The 19,394-nt window shown below is 32.2% G+C and overlaps 1 protein-coding gene across 2 annotated transcripts; it reads left to right on the plus strand.

Annotated features, from left to right (window-relative positions):
* Positions 1 to 3,203: 3,203 nt before the first annotated feature.
* Positions 3,204 to 13,574, plus strand: LOC112038010 (uncharacterized). 2 transcript variants are annotated; one of them, XM_024070822.2, is made up of 8 exons: positions 3,204 to 3,468; positions 5,471 to 5,580; positions 9,558 to 9,769; positions 9,855 to 9,946; positions 12,233 to 12,335; positions 12,454 to 12,596; positions 12,856 to 12,984; positions 13,210 to 13,574. In XM_024070822.2, the coding sequence occupies exons 1-7, from the start codon at positions 3,241 to 3,243 to the stop codon at positions 12,952 to 12,954; spliced, it is 987 nt and encodes a 328-aa protein (XP_023926590.2). In that variant the 5' UTR covers positions 3,204 to 3,240; the 3' UTR covers positions 12,955 to 12,984; positions 13,210 to 13,574. The 2 variants fall into 2 exon arrangements, with proteins under 2 accessions (XP_023926590.2, XP_023926591.2); XM_024070823.2 differs by having other exon boundaries at positions 13,215 to 13,574.
* Positions 13,575 to 19,394: the final 5,820 nt, after the last annotated feature.

The following is a 19,394-nucleotide window of genomic DNA, read 5'->3' on the forward strand; positions in this document are numbered from 1 at the left end:
TATCACTATTTTTTAAACTCGAATTTGTAAAATTTGAGTTTGACATATAACTTGAGTTCTAAAAACTCGAGTTTCATAGAAATTGCACCATGCAAGGTGTTACTCGAGTTTGTAAAACTCAAGTACCATTCAGTACAAAATATTAAATATAAACAGTCTGTGTGATAGCGTTCTACTTTTATGCATATGGAGCTTGCCAGTGCGCTGGGCTTTTAAGAATACTCCAGCAAAGAGCTGCTGACACAGCTTGTCCAAGGAAGACGTGTCAATTGATTTCCTCGCGTTGTTTAAGTGGTAGGAATTGAGATCAAGTGCAATTACTAAAAGTAATTGCACCATGCAATTACCCATAATGACTTGTCTCCCATAATTGCACCATGCGCATGGAGGACATTTAGAAATAAGTCCAGTCTTATCTCCCATAATGACTTTCCTTAGCAGTGTCTTGACTTTTTTCAGAAAAATCCTCAAAAGAACTAGACTTGTTCATTCCAAGCAAGGTCTTGCCATCAACCACTTTTCCACTTGCCTGGTCTTTTCCCGTTTCAGTAACTTTTAAATAATTCGAGTTCATAGAACTCTAGAGTACATTACAAAAAACTCAATTTTTTGAAACTCAAGTTACATGCGTAACTTGAGTTTTATGAATTTGAGTTACAAAACAGTGATACATTATTAAATATTTTACAAATGGCGGTAAATTGTTAAATATTTAGGTCAAAAATAGTAATTTGGCCATTTTGACCAATTTTATGATTTTATTTCATAATTTTTTATTATCAAACCAAAACACTAATCAATTTTTAGTGTAGAAAAAAAACAGAAGAAATAAAGATAGCATTAGCACAGCACAATAGTCAATAACATGTTTGGAAACTATGAAAATATACAAGTAGCATTAATTATTAAAAAAACACGTGTAGCTAGCATTAACTATTCATATAGGCGTGCCAATGGCCTTGTAGCCAAGTGGCACCCGGGTTACTTTGTAATCTCTTGCTTGGGAGTTTTATCTCCTACACTTACCTAGCAAAAAAAAAAAAACTATTCATATAGGCGTGGTTGTGTTCTTTTCTTTTAGATTTTTTTTTTTTTTTTGAGAAGTCTAGTTGGTGTATCTAATACATGATTAACAATTTAACATTAATATTTTGTTAATGTTTTTATAATACGGAATGTTTAAGAAGCACTTATTTTGTATGTTGTATTTTGTTAAATATAAAATAGATGTTAGTTTTTATTTTTATTTTTTCAAAATTTTTTTATTTTTTGGTTTTAAGCTTCGCTCCTCCCCTCCCCCACCCAATGGTGGAGCCAAAATTTAAGTTCGGGGGGGAATTTATAAGCAATGCATACGGGAACAAACACAAAAAATAACACTAGTATATTTGCTATACTGTATTTTTCTATTAGGGATTCATTTACACATGAATAATTTTTTAATTAAAAATTTCATTTACAATTCTCATAAAAGATTTTAGTAGTTGGAAAGCTAAAGTACAACTCATATGAATATGATATTGTAATATTTTAAAAACGAAATTGTGAACTTACATACACTTGAAAATTCAAAGTTTAACATGAAAACAATATTGAGCTTTAGAATTTATATTATAATTATCTTTACATTTTATTGCTTACACAAATTTTATTAGCGAAGAATAAATTACTACATTAGAAATTTGTGATTCTTTTATCATTTTTATCAGGGAATAATAATATTATTTTCAATCTTTTCAATTAAAACTTGTGTTTCTTAATAGTTTTTTTTTTTTTTGCCTTTAAAAAAAAAAATCTTTGTATATATATATATATTGAGCTTTAAAGCATATTGATAGATTATTAATTATTTTATTTTTCTTCCATATGTAGTGAAGTTTCCATAAAATAAAAAACAATAGTCCAATGATTATTTTATAAATGAAAAAGAAATAGTAAAGCAAATCCATGCATGAATCAGAATAAGAAAATAAATGGATACAAAAATTTAGATGGGCCAGCCATATGGAGGGGAGGGAACAAATTGATAAAGTGACAAAAATCTTGAAACTCACACAATAGTAATTACGCTTGAGCTCTATTTTTTGTTATTTCGTGTAGGGCATATGATTGGAGGTAGCAAACTCATGACATATAAGTAAATCTCTTAAAAAAATTTTGGGCAGGCCAGTGGGGTAATTGCCTCCGCCCCCCTTGACCCCCCTGGCTTCGCCCTTGCCCCCACCCCAAGTTTGAATCCTGATTCCGTCCTTGGGCAAACTTAGGATTTCAAGCTAGGACGATCAAAGCGTAAGAAAAAAAAAAATCCAAATAGGTATCCATATAGTACTAACAAAATAATAAATACATAAAATCATTATTTCTTAATACATTAAGATATAATTATCTACCAACAAAGATAAAATAATACAAAATAATATTGTTTCTTAAGAGCATCAGCTGTTGCAAAAAAAAAAAAAAAAAATTGACAAACCAAAACTTACTTTTGCTACTTTAATATAGCATTTGAAATGTCTCATAAAGTAGTGTTTTTGGTATTTGGTGTTCTAAATACTAAATATTTATTATTTAGTACACCTGATGTTAGTACTCTAATATTGGGTTAACTAGGATTTTTATTTTTTATTTTAAAGTTTTGTTTTTGTTAAGTTTTTGAGTTTAATAGTTGCTAGTTAGACAAGGCTAATTAAAAGGGAGGGGATCTAAATTTTTGGAAAAGGGAAGTGCAGCTCTAGAAATAAAAAAATATAACTAATAATTTTTTTTTACTCTTAATAGAAACATGGTAGAACTTTAATAGAGGAAATTAAGACCGAAGGATTGTATTGTTTTAACATTGCTTCAATTACTAATAAAAAAAAAATATAATTGTCATAAAATATAAAAATAATATGGTAATCATGGATCCTGTATTCCTTTTGTTCATTAATCATTATAACAAGTTTAGTAAAAAAAAAAACATGCTATTAAGTATTTAGTGCATTTCAATTAACTCGCTAAGAATTTCAACATATAGTACTCCAAATTTCTCTCTAAAAAACATATGAAAAAGAATAAGAATAAGAAATTTTGAGTACTGTATGTTGAAATTCTATTCTATTTTTTTTTTTAAAAAAATTCCAAACATTTGTCCCTAATATATATTTTTGGAAAAATAAAATTTTAAACTAAATAATACTAACTTAATGAGAATATAAAAAGGGGTAGCTTTGTGAAAAACAGGGGGAGAAGTAGAAAAAGATGGAGGCAGCAGAGGCAGAGTACTTCTCCAAGGACTTCGAATGGGATGAACTCAGAGCAGAGGTCGAAAACGACCCATCGTTTCGCTACCACTTGCTCCCTTTCGAATCTTCAACAATTCCCTCTTCACAAACAACAACAAGAGCAACAGCAGCAGCAGCAGAAGAAGAAGATTCAACGGCATGGAAGAGATTTCATATCCGTCACTCCTCCGGCAAATTCTTCAAGGTTCTCAAGCTTTCATCAAATTCCCCTTCGAATTTTCTTTTGTGGGTTTTCTTTCATTTTTCTTTATGGTCTTTATTGGGTGTTTGGTTGCCGAGAAAGCTCAGGAAATGTCAGTAAACCAAAATGAAATTGGTGGGGCTCTTTTATTTATTATTTTGTTTTGAATTTGATTGCATTTATAGCAAATTAGTGCTTATACTAAATTTTAGTAAAGCATCACATTTTTTTAGAGATTACTAAATCAAAATTCAATCTTGCATGGCTTTGATTGTTTGCTTATTTGGTTAGATTAGATTCATAGTTTGCATAATATGTGGTTAACATAAGTGATAGCTGCCAAGCCATATACTTAAGAATCACCCACAAATGCTAAATAGCATCAATTCCAATAAAAAAGGAAAGCAGACCCCTACAAAGGGGAGAATTGTTGTTGTTTTTTTGTTACCCTTACCACGATAATGTCATGAAATAAAATTTAGAAAAAGTAAGTGGGGAAGCTTACTATGTCCTTGTTCCTATTGAAGACGTAGTTTCATCTAAAGTTGAGAAAGTGAGGCCATGTATAAAGATATTTACTCGTACATAAATTTCTTATTTTGTTGCACATGTTACTGGTAGATATTAAAAGGATTGTCTTTCATCTGGAGAGGCCATTGTTGGAAGGCTTTTTTTTTTTTTTTTTTAATTATCCCCCAGTAAGTAATAGCAATTGTATTAAAGAAAAGACTCTCAAGATACAATAGAGGATAATTGGAGTACACTGGTTGTATACCAAAAGAGTCGTCACTGTTATCAATAGTACAAACTAGTATCTATGAAGTCATACATATTGGAGATCCAAAGATATCCAATAAAATAAGGGTCCATATGATTGAGATTCCATCTTCTCTAAACATGATTCCTACACGTCAAAGGTCCTCTGTTTCTCTCTCCACACCTGCCACACCAAGCATGCTGGAATTATATTCCATGTCCTACATTGCAAATATGTAGGCATAGTTTCATCTAAAGTTGAGAAAGTGAGGCCATGTATAAAGATATTTACTCGTACATAAATTTCTTATTTTGTTGCACATGTTACTGGTAGATATTAAAAGGATTGTCTTTCATCTGGAGAGGCCATTGTTGGAAGGCTTTTTTTTTTTTTTTTTTAATTATCCCCCAGTAAGTAATAGCAATTGTATTAAAGAAAAGACTCTCAAGATACAATAGAGGATAATTGGAGTACACTGGTTGTATACCAAAAGAGTCGTCACTGTTATCAATAGTACAAACTAGTATCTATGAAGTCATACATATTGGAGATCCAAAGATATCCAATAAAATAAGGGTCCATATGATTGAGATTCCATCTTCTCTAAACATGATTCCTACACGTCAAAGGTCCTCTGTTTCTCTCTCCACACCTGCCACACCAAGCATGCTGGAATTATATTCCATGTCCTACATTGCAAATATGTAGGCCTTCTTTGCTAACACTGAAGCAACCCTGTTACCGTTTTTGGCATTACCCCATTTTACTCTAGACATGGCAACAAGATCCCACAATTCTTTGCCTGCTGGACAATGCAAGAGCATGTGATCAACACACTCATCACTTCTCTTACACATATAACACCAATTCGCAATTAGTCATCAATCATTTATTAAGATTTTATTGTGAGGATGTTCCTCCATGTCCACAAAGAGAACCCTATCTTTGTGGGAGCTTCACTTTCCAAATTGCTTTCCATGGATGGATCATTAAATAAAAGCAATTTAAAAATTTTTATTTTAATTTAACCATAGATAATTATAATGTGTTTTATTTATCATAGATAATGTAATACACAACTTTGGGTATTAATTTAACATGGATAATGGAGCTGTCTCTCGCATCACTTTCTTATTTTCAATTTTAAGTTTTTTCCTTGCCTTATTGCTCATGCTGTACTGTTTGAGTTTATAAATTTAAGATTTTTGTTTAATTATCTTTTTTATTGTTTTCTTTATTTGTATGCAGGAGAGACGGTATTTACTAAAGGAGTTCCCAGAACTAGTTTCATGTGGAGAATCTTCTAAGGTTTTGGAGGTGGGATGTGGCAATGGCAGTACTGCTCTGCCAATTTTACGGTAACCTCAAGATGGCCTCAAATTGAATTCAATGTATGCTACTGATTTTTAAATCCTTGACATTTAAAGTAGAATAGTCTAATCCATTTAGAAATTTTCCCGAAATAGATTTCATTATATTAGCTTCTGCTTTTTAAACAATACATTGAATGAACCAGGATTCTCTAACTTGAACCCTTGACTGAAGTTCAGGTTTAGAATAAGTTTGAAAATTTGAATGTAGAGATAAACTTGAGGTAGAAGTTGGACCTCTAGGAAGCAAAAAGAGGAAAATGATCTAAAGATGCCTGTTCCTGTTGTGATGGTTACTTATTTATAGTTATTAGAAAATTGTGTTACCTTACTTTAATGTCCTACTTGTAATGTAATTAATTTATTACATAATGATGGGGATAGCAGAATGGAGTAACAAAGTAGATAAGCCTGAAATAATAGTTAGATGTATTGAGATAATTGGCTCAGTTAGATTTAATATTTAATGAAATTAGTTAATTGCCACTAGCCTGCCCTGGTTGCCTAGGTTTGTTGATAGAGGTGGGGTTGTGACGTAGGACAAAATGAGGAATTTATCAATGCCTTCTCTTCACACCCATACCGCCTCCAAAATGCCTTCTCTTCATACCCGTAACTCCAAAACTCACTAGCAGAGTGGTACTTTAACTCTATAACCAGCCTCTACAATGCCTTCTCTTCACACTCATACTGCCGTAGCCACTGTCCTAACAAAGCCTGATTAAAGAATACTACCTTCTCGATTCCCAAACCCCCAAGGTGAATAGGAGTGCAGTATGTATTCCAATTTACTAACTGAAGTTTGAAGTCGTCACCCCTACCACCCCAAAGAAATCTCTTTGCAAAAAGAACGTGAAGCAGCCAAAGGAAAACACCAAAGAATAAAAGAAAGAAAAATATGTACAAGAAATAAGGGAATCTATAAACATCGGGATGGAATACTAGATGTATGTCCTTGAGCTCGAGACTAATCAAATTAAGTCCTTTTGAAAGACACAAGGAGCTGCTCCCCGAACACTCCATATCCTTGAACGTGTGCCTATTCCACTCCCTCCAAATACACCACATCAAACCCAATGGTGTCAAGTTCCATATGTTAAATGAGTGTTTCCCCAACCAATTCATCCATCCTATCAAAAGATCAATCACTCTCTCAGGCAGCAGGCAACACCAAAGATTTAAATACAATGCTCCACACCTGATGGGCCCCCCTGCAATGGATCAGAAGATGGTCCACTAATTCCTCATTCCACTGGCACATGCAGCACCAATCCACAATGGAATAACCCCTTTTCCTCAAATTATTTGCAGTGGGAATCTTCTCCCATGCTGCTGTCCAAGCAAAGAAGGAAAGTAGGAGACTCTCTAGGGAGCCTTAACCTCCCAAATAGCTTTCCAAGGAAAGAAAACAGAAGAAGGCTGCTCACTATAAAAAGACGGAATCTCAAAATCCCTGCTCTTCCTAAACTTCCACCTCATACGGTCCTCACCTTGACTAGGTGGAATATTAGATTCCAAAATATGAGTAAAAGCTGCCACCAATTCCATTTCCCAATCAGTAAAATCACAATAGAACCACACATCCCAATTCCTTCTCTCCTCTCCTCCCCCTTTTGATAGATAATGAGATAAATTCTTTTCCACCCTGATAGTCTCCTAAACGTTCTCTCAATAATGGGGATCCCAAATTGGCTTCGCCTTAGAGGGCACTCCTAACAAGCCCAGATATTTCATTGGAAGAGATGTAAGTTGACACCCAAGATTATCCACCAAAATACTTCATAGAACTCCTACTTTGACTAGTAAGCCAAATCCTAATTTAGTTGGACCAAAACTCACATGTGTAAATCCATAAACGAAATAAAACATACCTATAAATAAAATAAAATTAAGGTCCACAACTATGACTCTCCAATGACAATTTTAGATTTATGAAAGTACCCTTGACCCTAGAAAAACCAAATAATGATATTATAAAATACTAAAAACCTAATTAATTACCATGAACTCTTATTGTTTGATATTTTCCTTAATCTTAGGCTTCCAAAGAGGACATTTCTTTCCTTCTTGCCACGCAGTATTTGTGTTATCAGGTTGAGATGTTGAAGCATGGATACTGTAGAAAAGCCTAATAGTCATTTCACTATAAAGGATGATGAACTATTCAAAGAACTGTGCAAGGTGCTGAAAATTTGATTGAAGATATTTGATCATAACTTAATTATACCCATAAAAGAACTTGGAAAATCTTTTGGAATTTAAAAATCAGTGACTAAAGGTTCTCTTTGGTTCAACTTCTTGGGTTTGATTTTGACTAGCAGTTTTATTTTTAAAGTTACTATTCTAGATTTTTTAGGGCTAAGAAAAATTATGCTTGGTAACCCTGGAACATATTGCCAAAACTCTTAGATTGAGCAGAAATGTTCAGGATTGGCATATAGAAACAATCCTAAGAACAAGTTTGAAAACTTAGCATGTTTTTTTACTGAGCCTTATGGTTGTATAATATTTTTAGTTGCTCAAAAGAAAATTTTTTCTTTATTTGCTTTCAAAATTGTACTTTTTCAGCACAGAACTGAGCAGTACCTTTTTCCCCCTGCATTTTTGCTTTTAAATGGAGGAAATTAATTTCTGCTGACCAAACTGGTGCCTAATTTATTTCCTTGTCCTCAAACTATAGATTTTTATGAGTTTGGCTTCTTGGAAAGTACTATTCTTCATCGCTTAGTCAACTTTTCAATATAATGGGTACTGAGATGCAATTTGATAATACCTGCATTTCCTCTAGTGGGGGAACCTACAACCATTTTTTTTCTTCTACAATATGTATGGTAAAACTTGAGAGCTAAAATGGACATTGGGTATTTTAAATAGTAGTTATTTTGAAATTTTATACATAGTACTTTCTTTATATTGATTTTTAAATTGTGAAGATTTTGAAGTGCACAAGTATGCTACACATGATATTATTCATAGATGGGATTGTATATCTGACTGCATAACCCAGGAAAAAAAAGGTTAGGTATTTAATATATATATATGTGTGTGTGTGTGTATATAGTGACAGTTGTGCTGTCATGCCTGAAGCCCCAAAGAGGTTCCCCTGTTTTTTAAAAATTTCTCATTTCCAATGGCACACTCAATGTTTATATGCTACATGGGAAGAATTACGTCCTGAAGAGATGGTACGATAGAACCTAAAAAAGCTTGTTAACATATAAAATGGAAAGGATGCATTTCTTTGAGACACCCTTATTTCAACCCAAATCAATTCTGACTAGTTGCGTCTCTAAAATGTACTTCAAATAATTTCTGTTCCTTTGGTTTCCGTGTTCTTGCAGATATTTTGTAATTTATTATTTTTAAATCTTTGTAATGCAACAATTTTTTAAATGGTCAGCGCATGTAACAGAAATAATTACTTGTTTCATATTATAAAGTTTATGTAGCATCATAAGAACTTTGAATTTTAAGTTTCATCATCGATTAGGGTGGACTATGCAAAGTATTCAGGATTCGGCTGTAAAGTCACCGTTTTAAATAAAACTATTGTTTGAAATATTTTTGGGTCTCTTTATGGAGTTCTTATTGCAATGTCACCATAGAGGATGTCCGGAACAAAGGGAGTTGGGGGGAGGAGAGAAGGTGGAGGGGTGGCCGGGATATACAATTAGTTTATTCTTGTCTCCTTTCCCTCTTCTTTCCTTTCTTTCCCCCATCCATATGTTTAGCTTTCAAAAAACCTGCCAATATTGTTGAAACAGGTAGGAAAGTTCAAAATAGTCATATCCCACAATAAAATTTGCACTATATTTTGTTGATTGGTGAATTGAAAATAAATCTCATAAATTTAATCAAGTTCTTGATCTTTTTCGTATGCTTCGAGCTTTCTACCTGAATCTTAAAGACTAAAACTGAATATTTTTTTGGTGTGTTAATACCTGAGACTATGATTTCTTGTGTAGTGGCAATGAACACATCATTGTTTATGCGTGCGATTGTAGTAGTGAGATTCTTGAGAGGGCTGAAGAGATGATAGATGCCACTACTGTAGTGTCTGTTAGACATCGTTTCCGTACATTCTGTTGTGATTTCTCTGTTACTGGTCTTCCAAAGTGGTTGGCCTGCCATACTTGCCGAGAAGTTTTCCTTCAAAAGCAGCAAAATTGCCTGTCAGGTTTTGAGCTTACCGTCTCCCCTGCTCTGTACTATTGTTGTTCCCTTATGCAATCTGTACTCAAGATTTCTTTTTGGTTCTCCAGGTGTTAAAGAGAGTCATGAAAGGCATTTTAATGATTCAAATTCATCGAAAGAAAGTACCTGTTGCATTGGCGGTATGGATTTTGTGACCTTGGTATGCATTTTTATTTCTCATTATCCTTCTAAGTTCACATAGCTGTGAGGCCTCTGGATGTACCTTGGAAATGTCAAAAGATAAATGAGTGCCTGGTATCTTTAGACTAGTTGTCTAATAGTTATGACAACTTTTTTTTTTTTTTTTTTGGAAAACAAGTTATGTCAACATTTAAGTGAGTTTAGTTGTTTTTAGCTCACTTGAATGATTATGCATTTCAAATTTCAATACAGCTTCTTTTTATTTTCATTTGCTGACTGCAATGATGTCACCACATCTTCCTACCAAATCTTGTGTTCTTATTTCATGTAATTTGAAATAGATTAATCTGATATCCATGGACAGAAATATGCCCTTGGTTTTTTGGTTGCAAAACTTTTTTCAATGAAAAACTTCACGTAAACTGCCTTATACTCTGCAGTTTGTTATGTTCAACATAGTAACACATGGAATCTGACATTTGCATTAAGTTCTTCAAGTGTCATTCTTTTGGGTTTTTGGCTTGTAATTACCCTTCAACTCCAAGGTGTAGCAAATGTTGGATGGGGACCATGCCTTAACACATGCACAAAGATTTATATCAATATCATGCTTGTTTGTGGGCAACAGAATTTTAAATGTAAGGATGAAGATCCTATTGCTAAAGCAAGTGAGTTCTAGCTCAAAGGCACCTCCTCCCATAAAAATGGGGTGGAGGATGGGATCAAGACACTTTGACACTTTGGGTGCATCTGTAACTTTTCAATATAAGAAAAAAAGAATTAACCTATTGTTAATGGAAAAAAAAGAGTATACTTGTTTATTAGCAAATGCGGATACAACCTATGCTTCTTGTGTTATGAATGTCTTTTATGACTTCAGCAAGGAAGCAATAACTAGAACTATTGATATTGAATGTCAATTGCTGTCCATACCTGTTCAGGTTTGTAATGTTAGAAAGAAGGATGCTGGTGATTGTATTGTTCTGTAATATCTTTAGTAATGAAGCTTTATTATGCTTCTTGCTGTTCTGCATAGCTTTCATGATCCACTACTATATCAATCTGTTATCTTGATTGAGACGCATTACTTGCCTAGTGACGGAGTGGTAATGTACTTTGCATTATGAGCTCATGGTGCAAGGTGATGCTTTGATGATTCATTTTTTGTGTATATGGCCTAACTTATAGATAATTTCCATCATTTTTTCAATTTGTGGATTTTGTAATTATTCTTCAAGTATTGTCTTCCCCCCCCCCCCCCCCTCCTTTCTCTTTTTCCCCTTGAGTCTCACCTACTAATGGATTTAACCAATAAATTAAGCTTTCATTTGTTTCGATGTAAAACATTTTCGGGAAAATGGTTTATTTTGTGTTGTTGGTCAAGTCCCTTAACCCACAAAACTTGGTAGGAAGTGGTGATGGTGGTGGGAGTGAGGGTGATACTTGCCAAGCTGCTAGTTACTACATACATGGGTGATGGTATTTGGAGGAGTGACACAACATCTATGGGTTATTGAGTGGCTGGATCAGGTACATGCAGGTGTCTATTTGTGTTCATTGTGAATATGTAAAATAATGTGGGAGTGACTGTGCTTAGGAGTCTATTTGTTATTGGGTTGTTAACATGTAATGGGTCATGTAGTGAGTCCATTTGCCCATGTAAACCACTTAGAAGTTGTTTGAGGTTTTTAGCAGTTTGTTATGGAGTTGGTTATGCAGTCCATGTTTATATATTGGTTGTTTATCTATCAATGAACTGAGCAAGTAGTTTGGTCCCTCATATTCCTTTCCCTCAAAGTAAGCCCCTCTTAACAAATATTGTGTGTAAATGAAGCCACATAATAGAAGGGGAAGTGAGGTTGTGGTCTTGGCTCTGTGGATTTTTTTTTTTTTTTTTTTTTTGTGGGGTGGGGGGGGGGGGTGGATTTGGGGAGAGGTGGAGAGATTTGAAAAATGGCTTTCGTTTCAGAAAAGTATAACCCATTTGTGATATAGGAAAATATGGAAAACATTTCCCAGAAAATATTTTATATTGAAGCAATATAGAGCCTCAATCAGAAATAAATTTTGTGATATTACATAATCATCTTTTGTCTGACAGTTCTTTTGGTTAATGCATCCTGCATATGGTTCCATGACAATACCTGGTTCTTTTCTTGATTAAGAATGTCTTTACTCCTGCTTGAATCATTTTCCCTAATCAACATCCTGAACCCTGCATTTTGCATGTCCTACCATTGTATCACATGATTCAGAATAAAAGAAATAATGTCTGAGTTACTTCTTTTGTTGTGTAATATGTCAGATATTTACACTATCAGCCGTAACATTCCAGAGGATGCCAGCATCCATTAAGGAGTGCTTTTCTGTTTTAAAGCCAGGAGGCATGCTCTTATTTAGGGATTACGGTAATAGATTAAAGAATATGAGATTGCTTTTTGAATTTAGTGTACTCTATTTTTAAATTGGAGGTTTTGGAATCTTTTGTCTTACACCTGCTGACTAACGTTAAGCTGAGGAATTCAGGCCTCTATGATATGACCATGCTTCGATTTGAGCCCAACCAAAGAGTAGGGTTCATGGAGTACACGCGATCAGACGGAACCCGTTCTTATTTCTTCTCTTTAAATACTGTCAGAGATCTCTTTGTGGGTGCAGGCTTCATTGAGGTACCCCCTTTTCTTACTTTTGGGTTGACCTAAACTGGTAACAATTGCAGTCAAAAGTTTCATATTGCACTGATTGCTGCTGATTTACAATATCTGAAAGAAAGGAATCTAATTTTTCATATGATTTTTTACTTGTTATTCCATGTACCTTAAATATTTATTTTTACTCCCCATAGTTTCCTTCCATTTGGAGTTTCAATCTCCAAATAAACGTTTTCTTTTTACCTCTGATTATTTTGGATCTCTAATGAACCTGCAGCTTGAGCTTGAATATTGTTGTGTTAAATCTGTGAATCGCCGAAATGAGAAGACCATGCGGAGGGTGTGGGTTCATGGGAAGTTTCAGAAGCCCATGTGAATTATTTATCAACATACCTTTCTTTTTGAGGTACTATTTGAAGAGATAATGATCTTTTTTTAACCCTACAGTTTGCTCTGAAAAACTGTTCTTTAATATTTGGAATTCTAAGGATAGATACCTACATCATTTCAATTGATGCAAAATGTAGGTAAAGTTAAAATGAGGGAAAGATTTATTTTTATAGAATAAAAATGAAGTCCAAATTATTATGCCCCTTGACATGATCTAACTTAATGCATCTTCATATTGTAGCAAAGATTACATGCTGTGTGTTATCACATGGCGAAGTGGAGATGGAATGGAGTTTGGAAATGAGATTTCATTCCACATTCTTGAATGTGGAATATGTAAGGCGATTATTATTATTATTATTATTATTTGGAATTTGGGTGAAAGCCTTGACCATTAATTTGTTTCAAATTTCGGATAAGTGCCTTATTTTTGGGGCTGAGATGAATGGGTTCCCTTATTGTAGCAACTCTCTCTCTCTCAAAGCTTAGACAAACCTTAGACACCCAAAGCTTGTACTTGGAACCTTATGTATGGTTGGTAATTATGTGTCTTCATTTCGTGTGGCTTGTAGATGGTTGTTTTAAATCAACTTTGTTGTGCGACAAGATTTTAGTTTTAACTAGTCGTATACTCACACAATGCGTGGGAAATAAGTATTATGTAATAAGGTGTAATATATAAAAGTAACAATTACTTTAAGTATTATTTATTTTTTTCAAAAGATTTTTACAAGTAATTATTTTTTAATCTTTTTATCTTTACAAATGTATCATTTTATTATTTTTTGTGTGTTTGATTAATATCTTTTAAAGGTGAACCATATTCTTCTAACTTTTATTGCAATATATTATATTTGCCTAATATACAACTAAACTTTATAAGTTTCAAATTTATTATTCAAATTTCTCATCTCTTAAAGAATAAAGAAATTATCATAATAATCAAAACTCATCATAAAATTACAATGTTTTCTTAGCCAAAATTAAAATGAAAGTAAATGAATAAAAAAATAGACTCTATAATAATTTATTACTTAAACAATTGGTAGGCATATTCAAATTTTTATTTAAAAAAAAAATATCACAACACATATTAAAAAAGAAAAAAAAAAGGGGGAGATAAAGAGACAAAAATGAGAGAAAAAATGTTGGGAAAAATATAACAATAGGTGTGAATTAATAGGGAGAANACATATTAAAAAAGAAAAAAAAGAACCATCAACTTTAATTAAAGGTATAAGAAAGAACAAAAATTCACCGAGAGTGAAAGAGAGTACTCATAGTTTTGTGGGAGAAAAATATGGACTATATGAGGAAAATGATATCAAATTTATACAAAATGAAATAGAGAGAAGAAGGGTTAAAATATATGAATGAGGAAGAAAGTGTAACTGTAAAGTGAGAGTAGTGGGGAGATAAAGAGACAAAAAGGAAAAGAAAAGATTGGAAAAAATGTATCAGTAGGTGTGAATTAATAAGGGGAAGAAGAGGGGGTTTTTTTTTTTTTTTTTTTGAGAATAGGGAAGAAGAAAGTTTAAATAGAGAAAAAAAAATATAGAAAATAAGTGAATAATGTAGTTGCTAATGTGGCTTGACAGGAATGTAGTAACAATAAATGAGCTCTCTCTCTCTCTCTCTCTCTCTCTCTCTCTCTTTCTAAAGCTTAGACAAATCTCAGACAACTAAAGCTTGTACTTGGAACATTGTGTATGGCTGACACTCATGTGTCTTCATTTCATGTGTGGCTTGTAGATGGTTGTTTTAAATCGCCTTTGTTGTGCGACAAGATTTTAGTTTTAATTAGTCACAGGTCCACGCGAATCGTGAGAAATAAATATTATGTAATAGAGTGTAATATATAAAAAGTAACAATTAATTTAAGTATTGTCTATTTTTTAAAAGTAAATTTTTTTAATCTCTTTATCTCTAGTTTGATTAATATGTGTTTAAAGGTGATCGATATTCTTCTAAATTCTAGTGTAGTGTATTATATTTGCTTAATATACAACTAAACTTTATAAGTTTCAAATTTATTATTCAAAATTTTCATATTTTAAGGAATAAAGAAATTATCATAATAATTAAAACTCATCATAAAATTACAATGTTATCTTAGCCAAATTAAAATGAAACTAAAGGAATAAAAAAAAATAGACTTTATAATAATTTATTACTCAAACAATTGGTACTTGGTAGGCATATTTAAATTACTATTTTCAAAAGAAACTAAGTACTAACCCAAATCAAAATTCAACCAAAGTTATAAAAGGGAAAGAGAAGACTTTCTAATGAAAAAAAAAAAAAAAAATCAACCTTAATTAGAGGTATAAGAAAGAACAAAAATCTACTGAGAGAGAGAGAGAGAGAGTACTCATAGTTTTGTAGAGGAAAAATATGGATTGAATGAAAAAAATAATGTCAAATTTATACAAAATGAAATGGAGAGAAGAAGAGTCCTTTTTTTTTTTTTTTTGTGTGTGTGTGAATTGGGGAGAAGAAAAGTTTAAATGAGAAAATAAAATATAGAAAATAAGTGGATAATGTGGCTGTGATGTGACTCAACAAGAACATAACAATAATAAATACTACACTTCAGCTTTTAGAGGTATAAGAAAGAACAAAAATCCACCGAGAGAGAGAGAGAGAGAGAGAGAGAGAGATACTCACAGTTTTGTGGGAAAAAAATATGGACTGAATGAAGAAAACAATATCAAATTTGTACAAAATGAAATGGAGAGAAGAAGAGTTAAAATATATAAATGAGGAAGAAAGTGTAACCGTAAAGTTGAGACTAGTGGGGAGATAAAGAGACAAAAATGAAGAGAAAAATGTTGGGAAAAAATATAACAATAGGTGTGAATTAATAGGGAGAAAAAGATATATATATATATATATATATATTTTTTTTTTTGAGAATACAGGAGAAGAAAAGTTTAAATAAAGAAAAGAAAATATAGAAAATAAGTAAAAAAGATATATATATATATATATATATTTTTTTTTTTTGAGAATACAGGAGAAGAAAAGTTTAAATAAAGAAAAGAAAATATAGAAAATAAGTAGATAACGTGACTATTGATGTGACTCAACAGGAGCGTAGCAATAAAAAAAATTACACTTCAGCTTTTATATGTATATATATATATTATATATTCTTTTTACTAATTTGAACGCAGTGTTTCATTTCTGGCAATATACTTTGTTTTGTCTACAAAGTACACATTTCCTTTCAAATCATGGAACAATTCATAGGATTGGAAAAATAGGGAACACCAACACACCCGTGACCGTGAGTGTACAAAACAAGATTATGGAAAATCTAATCTGAATTGTGTCCAATCTTTGCCAACCTATCATGAATTAATCTCAATTATCTACCTTTTATTTTATTATATTTTTTGGTATAGCCTAGGGGAACCATTTGACTATATGATGTGAACACATTTGTTTTTTTTAATCAATCATTTTGTCAGCAGCCGGATTAGTAGTAATATATTATTGTAATAAAATACTCTAAACGCTGAAATTATTATGGTAGAGAAATTTCTCTCATTCATTCATTCACTCACTCACTCTCTCTCTTATTTGATTTGCTAGAATATAATACACGATTGTAAGAAAACCTTTCCCCCAATTCCACAACTTGTATCCACCGTTTGGATGGGGATAGCCAAGGCCGGCAAGACTTTAGGGACTAAAATAGGGTAACACCACACCACGTACATGAGGGGTTTATTTTTCCACTGTTTTTTGGGGATGAGAGAGGAACACCAAGGGGAAAGCTTCTATCTAGTGCTTCAGAGCATTGGGTGCAAGCTATACCCTAACACCGTTACTCACTTTTTTATTGGTTAAGGGAAAAAGATCAGATTTGTAAATGTTTAAGAGAATAACCAGTTACCAACTCCTTCAGTATTGTTACATGCACAACATTTTTATAATAAATCACAAGTGGTATGTTGTTATTGATTCTAACTAATAAGTTACCCGTGTGACGGATAATTTGGTAATATTTTATATAAGACAGTTTTGGATAGTGTTGTATATATATTATAAAGAAAAAGTAAACTAAATTAGAATAAAGAAGTATATACATTTTGAAATATTAAAAATTAGTTTAGTAATTTCTCTGTATATTTATAGCATTTTCAAGGTAAGATTATTATTATTTTTTTAAGATCATGAAACCAAAAATAAATGCAAAAGATCAAGTAATGGGACTATGAAAATCAACTAATTTGTGTTGTGTTCACATATTTCATACTATGAAATGAAAGTATATACAATTCTCTCACTGTCTTTCACTCATCAATAGTGCGGCATTAAGACATGGTGTGGGCAAGTGTGTATGCATTTGTCTTATAGATTATTTAAAACTATTGTAGAATATGGTTCTACATTTCGTATCAAATATTCTCTCTACTTATATACCCAAAACAAAAACTATCAAACTAAATTACCTAAACTTAAATCATATTTAAGCCCCTAGTTTAAAAAAAAAAAAATTGATGGTAGTGGAAGACAATATGACGAAGACGACAGCCCCTCAGATTTCTCTTTCTTTCTCTTTCAAATGTTATGTCAGTCTCAGGTCTTTTATTTTGGTAACATGTAGTGAAACAATGTGTTTAATTTAACAATTCGCAATATTTTTGTGTCTCTCTATCTCTCTCTAAGATTTTATCTAGTTAGTTATTACTATTAGTCCTTAATTATTATTTTTTTTCTTTTTTTAAAACATTAAAATGGTGGGTATGCTAAACGACATGAAGAAAAGAGAAAAGTGTGGTGTAAGTTTAGGCAATTAATGAGAGACTAATGATATAACAGTAAAATAAGTTAATATAAATTTTTGGGTAATAGTAATAAAAATTTAATAAAAGAGGTAAGAAAATGCTAAATACAAAATTAGAATGCCACTTGGTAAGATCTCTTGCACTTCCGCATGAGGTCTTTACTTATATATATATATATATATATATTGATTTGAACTTATAATCAAAATTACTTCTTATTTTTTTTCTGCTAGTAACAACCAATAACAATTTTTCACCTAAGATTTGTTACAAAAATATTATGAAGTTATTGTGGACATAATATTGCTCAAGATTCGAGTTAATGGTGCCAACCTATGACTTGATTGATTAAATGTGCACTTCTTACATTTGTTGTCGACTAGTAAATAAGTCGAAATTGTTTGTGCACTTGTTTATGGCTTAGCAATGGAGTGTCAGACAGGTGGTGATTAATCTTAAACGAGTATTTTTCTAACAAAAATCTCAAAATCTTAGATCTCATTATATCGGCAATGAAGAGGATCTTGGTGTTAATGTGAGCAACATTTGATAGATAAGGTGAGGAGTTAGGGAGGAAGAGTTTGCGATGATGGCTTGTATTTGCCGCAGATAAAGTCATGATCTCTCTGCTCTCACCTTCTCTCGTATCCGCAGAACTTCAAAATCTTCAAATTCAATCTTATCACCATGGTTTGTAATCAATACCATAGAAAATGTAATCACCTGAAGTTTAGTGACCTACACAGTCCATGGATCATCGTAAGTCACAATGCAATAAGTTTAGAAAGTGAAAAAGTATTAGTAGAAAATTTGATTGATTGTGTGATGTGTGTGGGTGTGTGTGATGAGTCTCACATCAGACATATACTGGGTTGAATTGTTTTTTTGTTTTTTTTTGTTTTTGTTTTGTTTTGTTTTGTTTTTTTGTTTTGTTTTGTTTTGTTTTGTTTTGGTGTGGAAATAGTTGTGTTTTACTTATTGTGACTATCTCATTATGTTAACAAGGCCACCTATGAAGCACAGGTGTAGATTCGGATTCGAATGTGGGTGCAGTTGCGGGTGTGAGACTTAGCAATTTTTTAAAAAGTAGGGTACGGGTGTGGCGATTAAAAAATTATTAAAAATATTTTTATTTATATTTTCTATATATTACTAAGCATATTTTTATATAATGGTAAACATATACCAATTTAAGAGTAATGGTAAACATATATTAATAAATTTAAAAACATTTTTTTATATATTATTATAGTTTTTACACAACCCCAATTTTAGCCCAATAATATATTTATAAAATTAAATTATTTTCATTCAAAAAAAAAAGTATTGAGGTGATAAAATCCAAGTATTAAAGAATAATAAAAACTAATGGGCAAAGGTGATAAAATCAAAGAATTAAAACTTATATTTTTTCTCGTTTCACAAGTTCCAACCATTTCTATCTTTTTGACTTTTCAAGTCCTTATCTCTTATACCAATGCACCTATTCAAAAATCTATCCATAGTTCGCAACTTTCTCCCTTTCTCTCTTTGTCATAGACCGCAACCTTTACCAGTAAATGCACATGAATTGTCCTTATCTCTCTCTCTCTCTCTCTCTCTCTCTCTCTCTCAAGGCCACATGAAGCAG

This window comes from Quercus suber, unplaced genomic scaffold (assembly GCF_002906115.3).
Source record: "Quercus suber isolate HL8 unplaced genomic scaffold, Cork oak 2.0 scaffold_122, whole genome shotgun sequence".
NCBI lineage: Eukaryota > Viridiplantae > Streptophyta > Magnoliopsida > Fagales > Fagaceae > Quercus > Quercus suber.

Excerpts from the sequence above, each read along its gene's own strand:
- LOC112038010 (XM_024070822.2), top strand. The coding sequence starts at position 3,241 with ATGGAGGCAGCAGAGGCAGAGTACTTCTCCAAGGACTTCGAATGGGAT. Across the intron at positions 9,947-12,232 it reads GTATGGATTTTGTGACCTTG|ATATTTACACTATCAGCCGT; the intron begins GTATGCATTTTT and ends GTAATATGTCAG. Across the intron at positions 12,597-12,855 it reads TGGGTGCAGGCTTCATTGAG|CTTGAGCTTGAATATTGTTG; the intron begins GTACCCCCTTTT and ends ATGAACCTGCAG.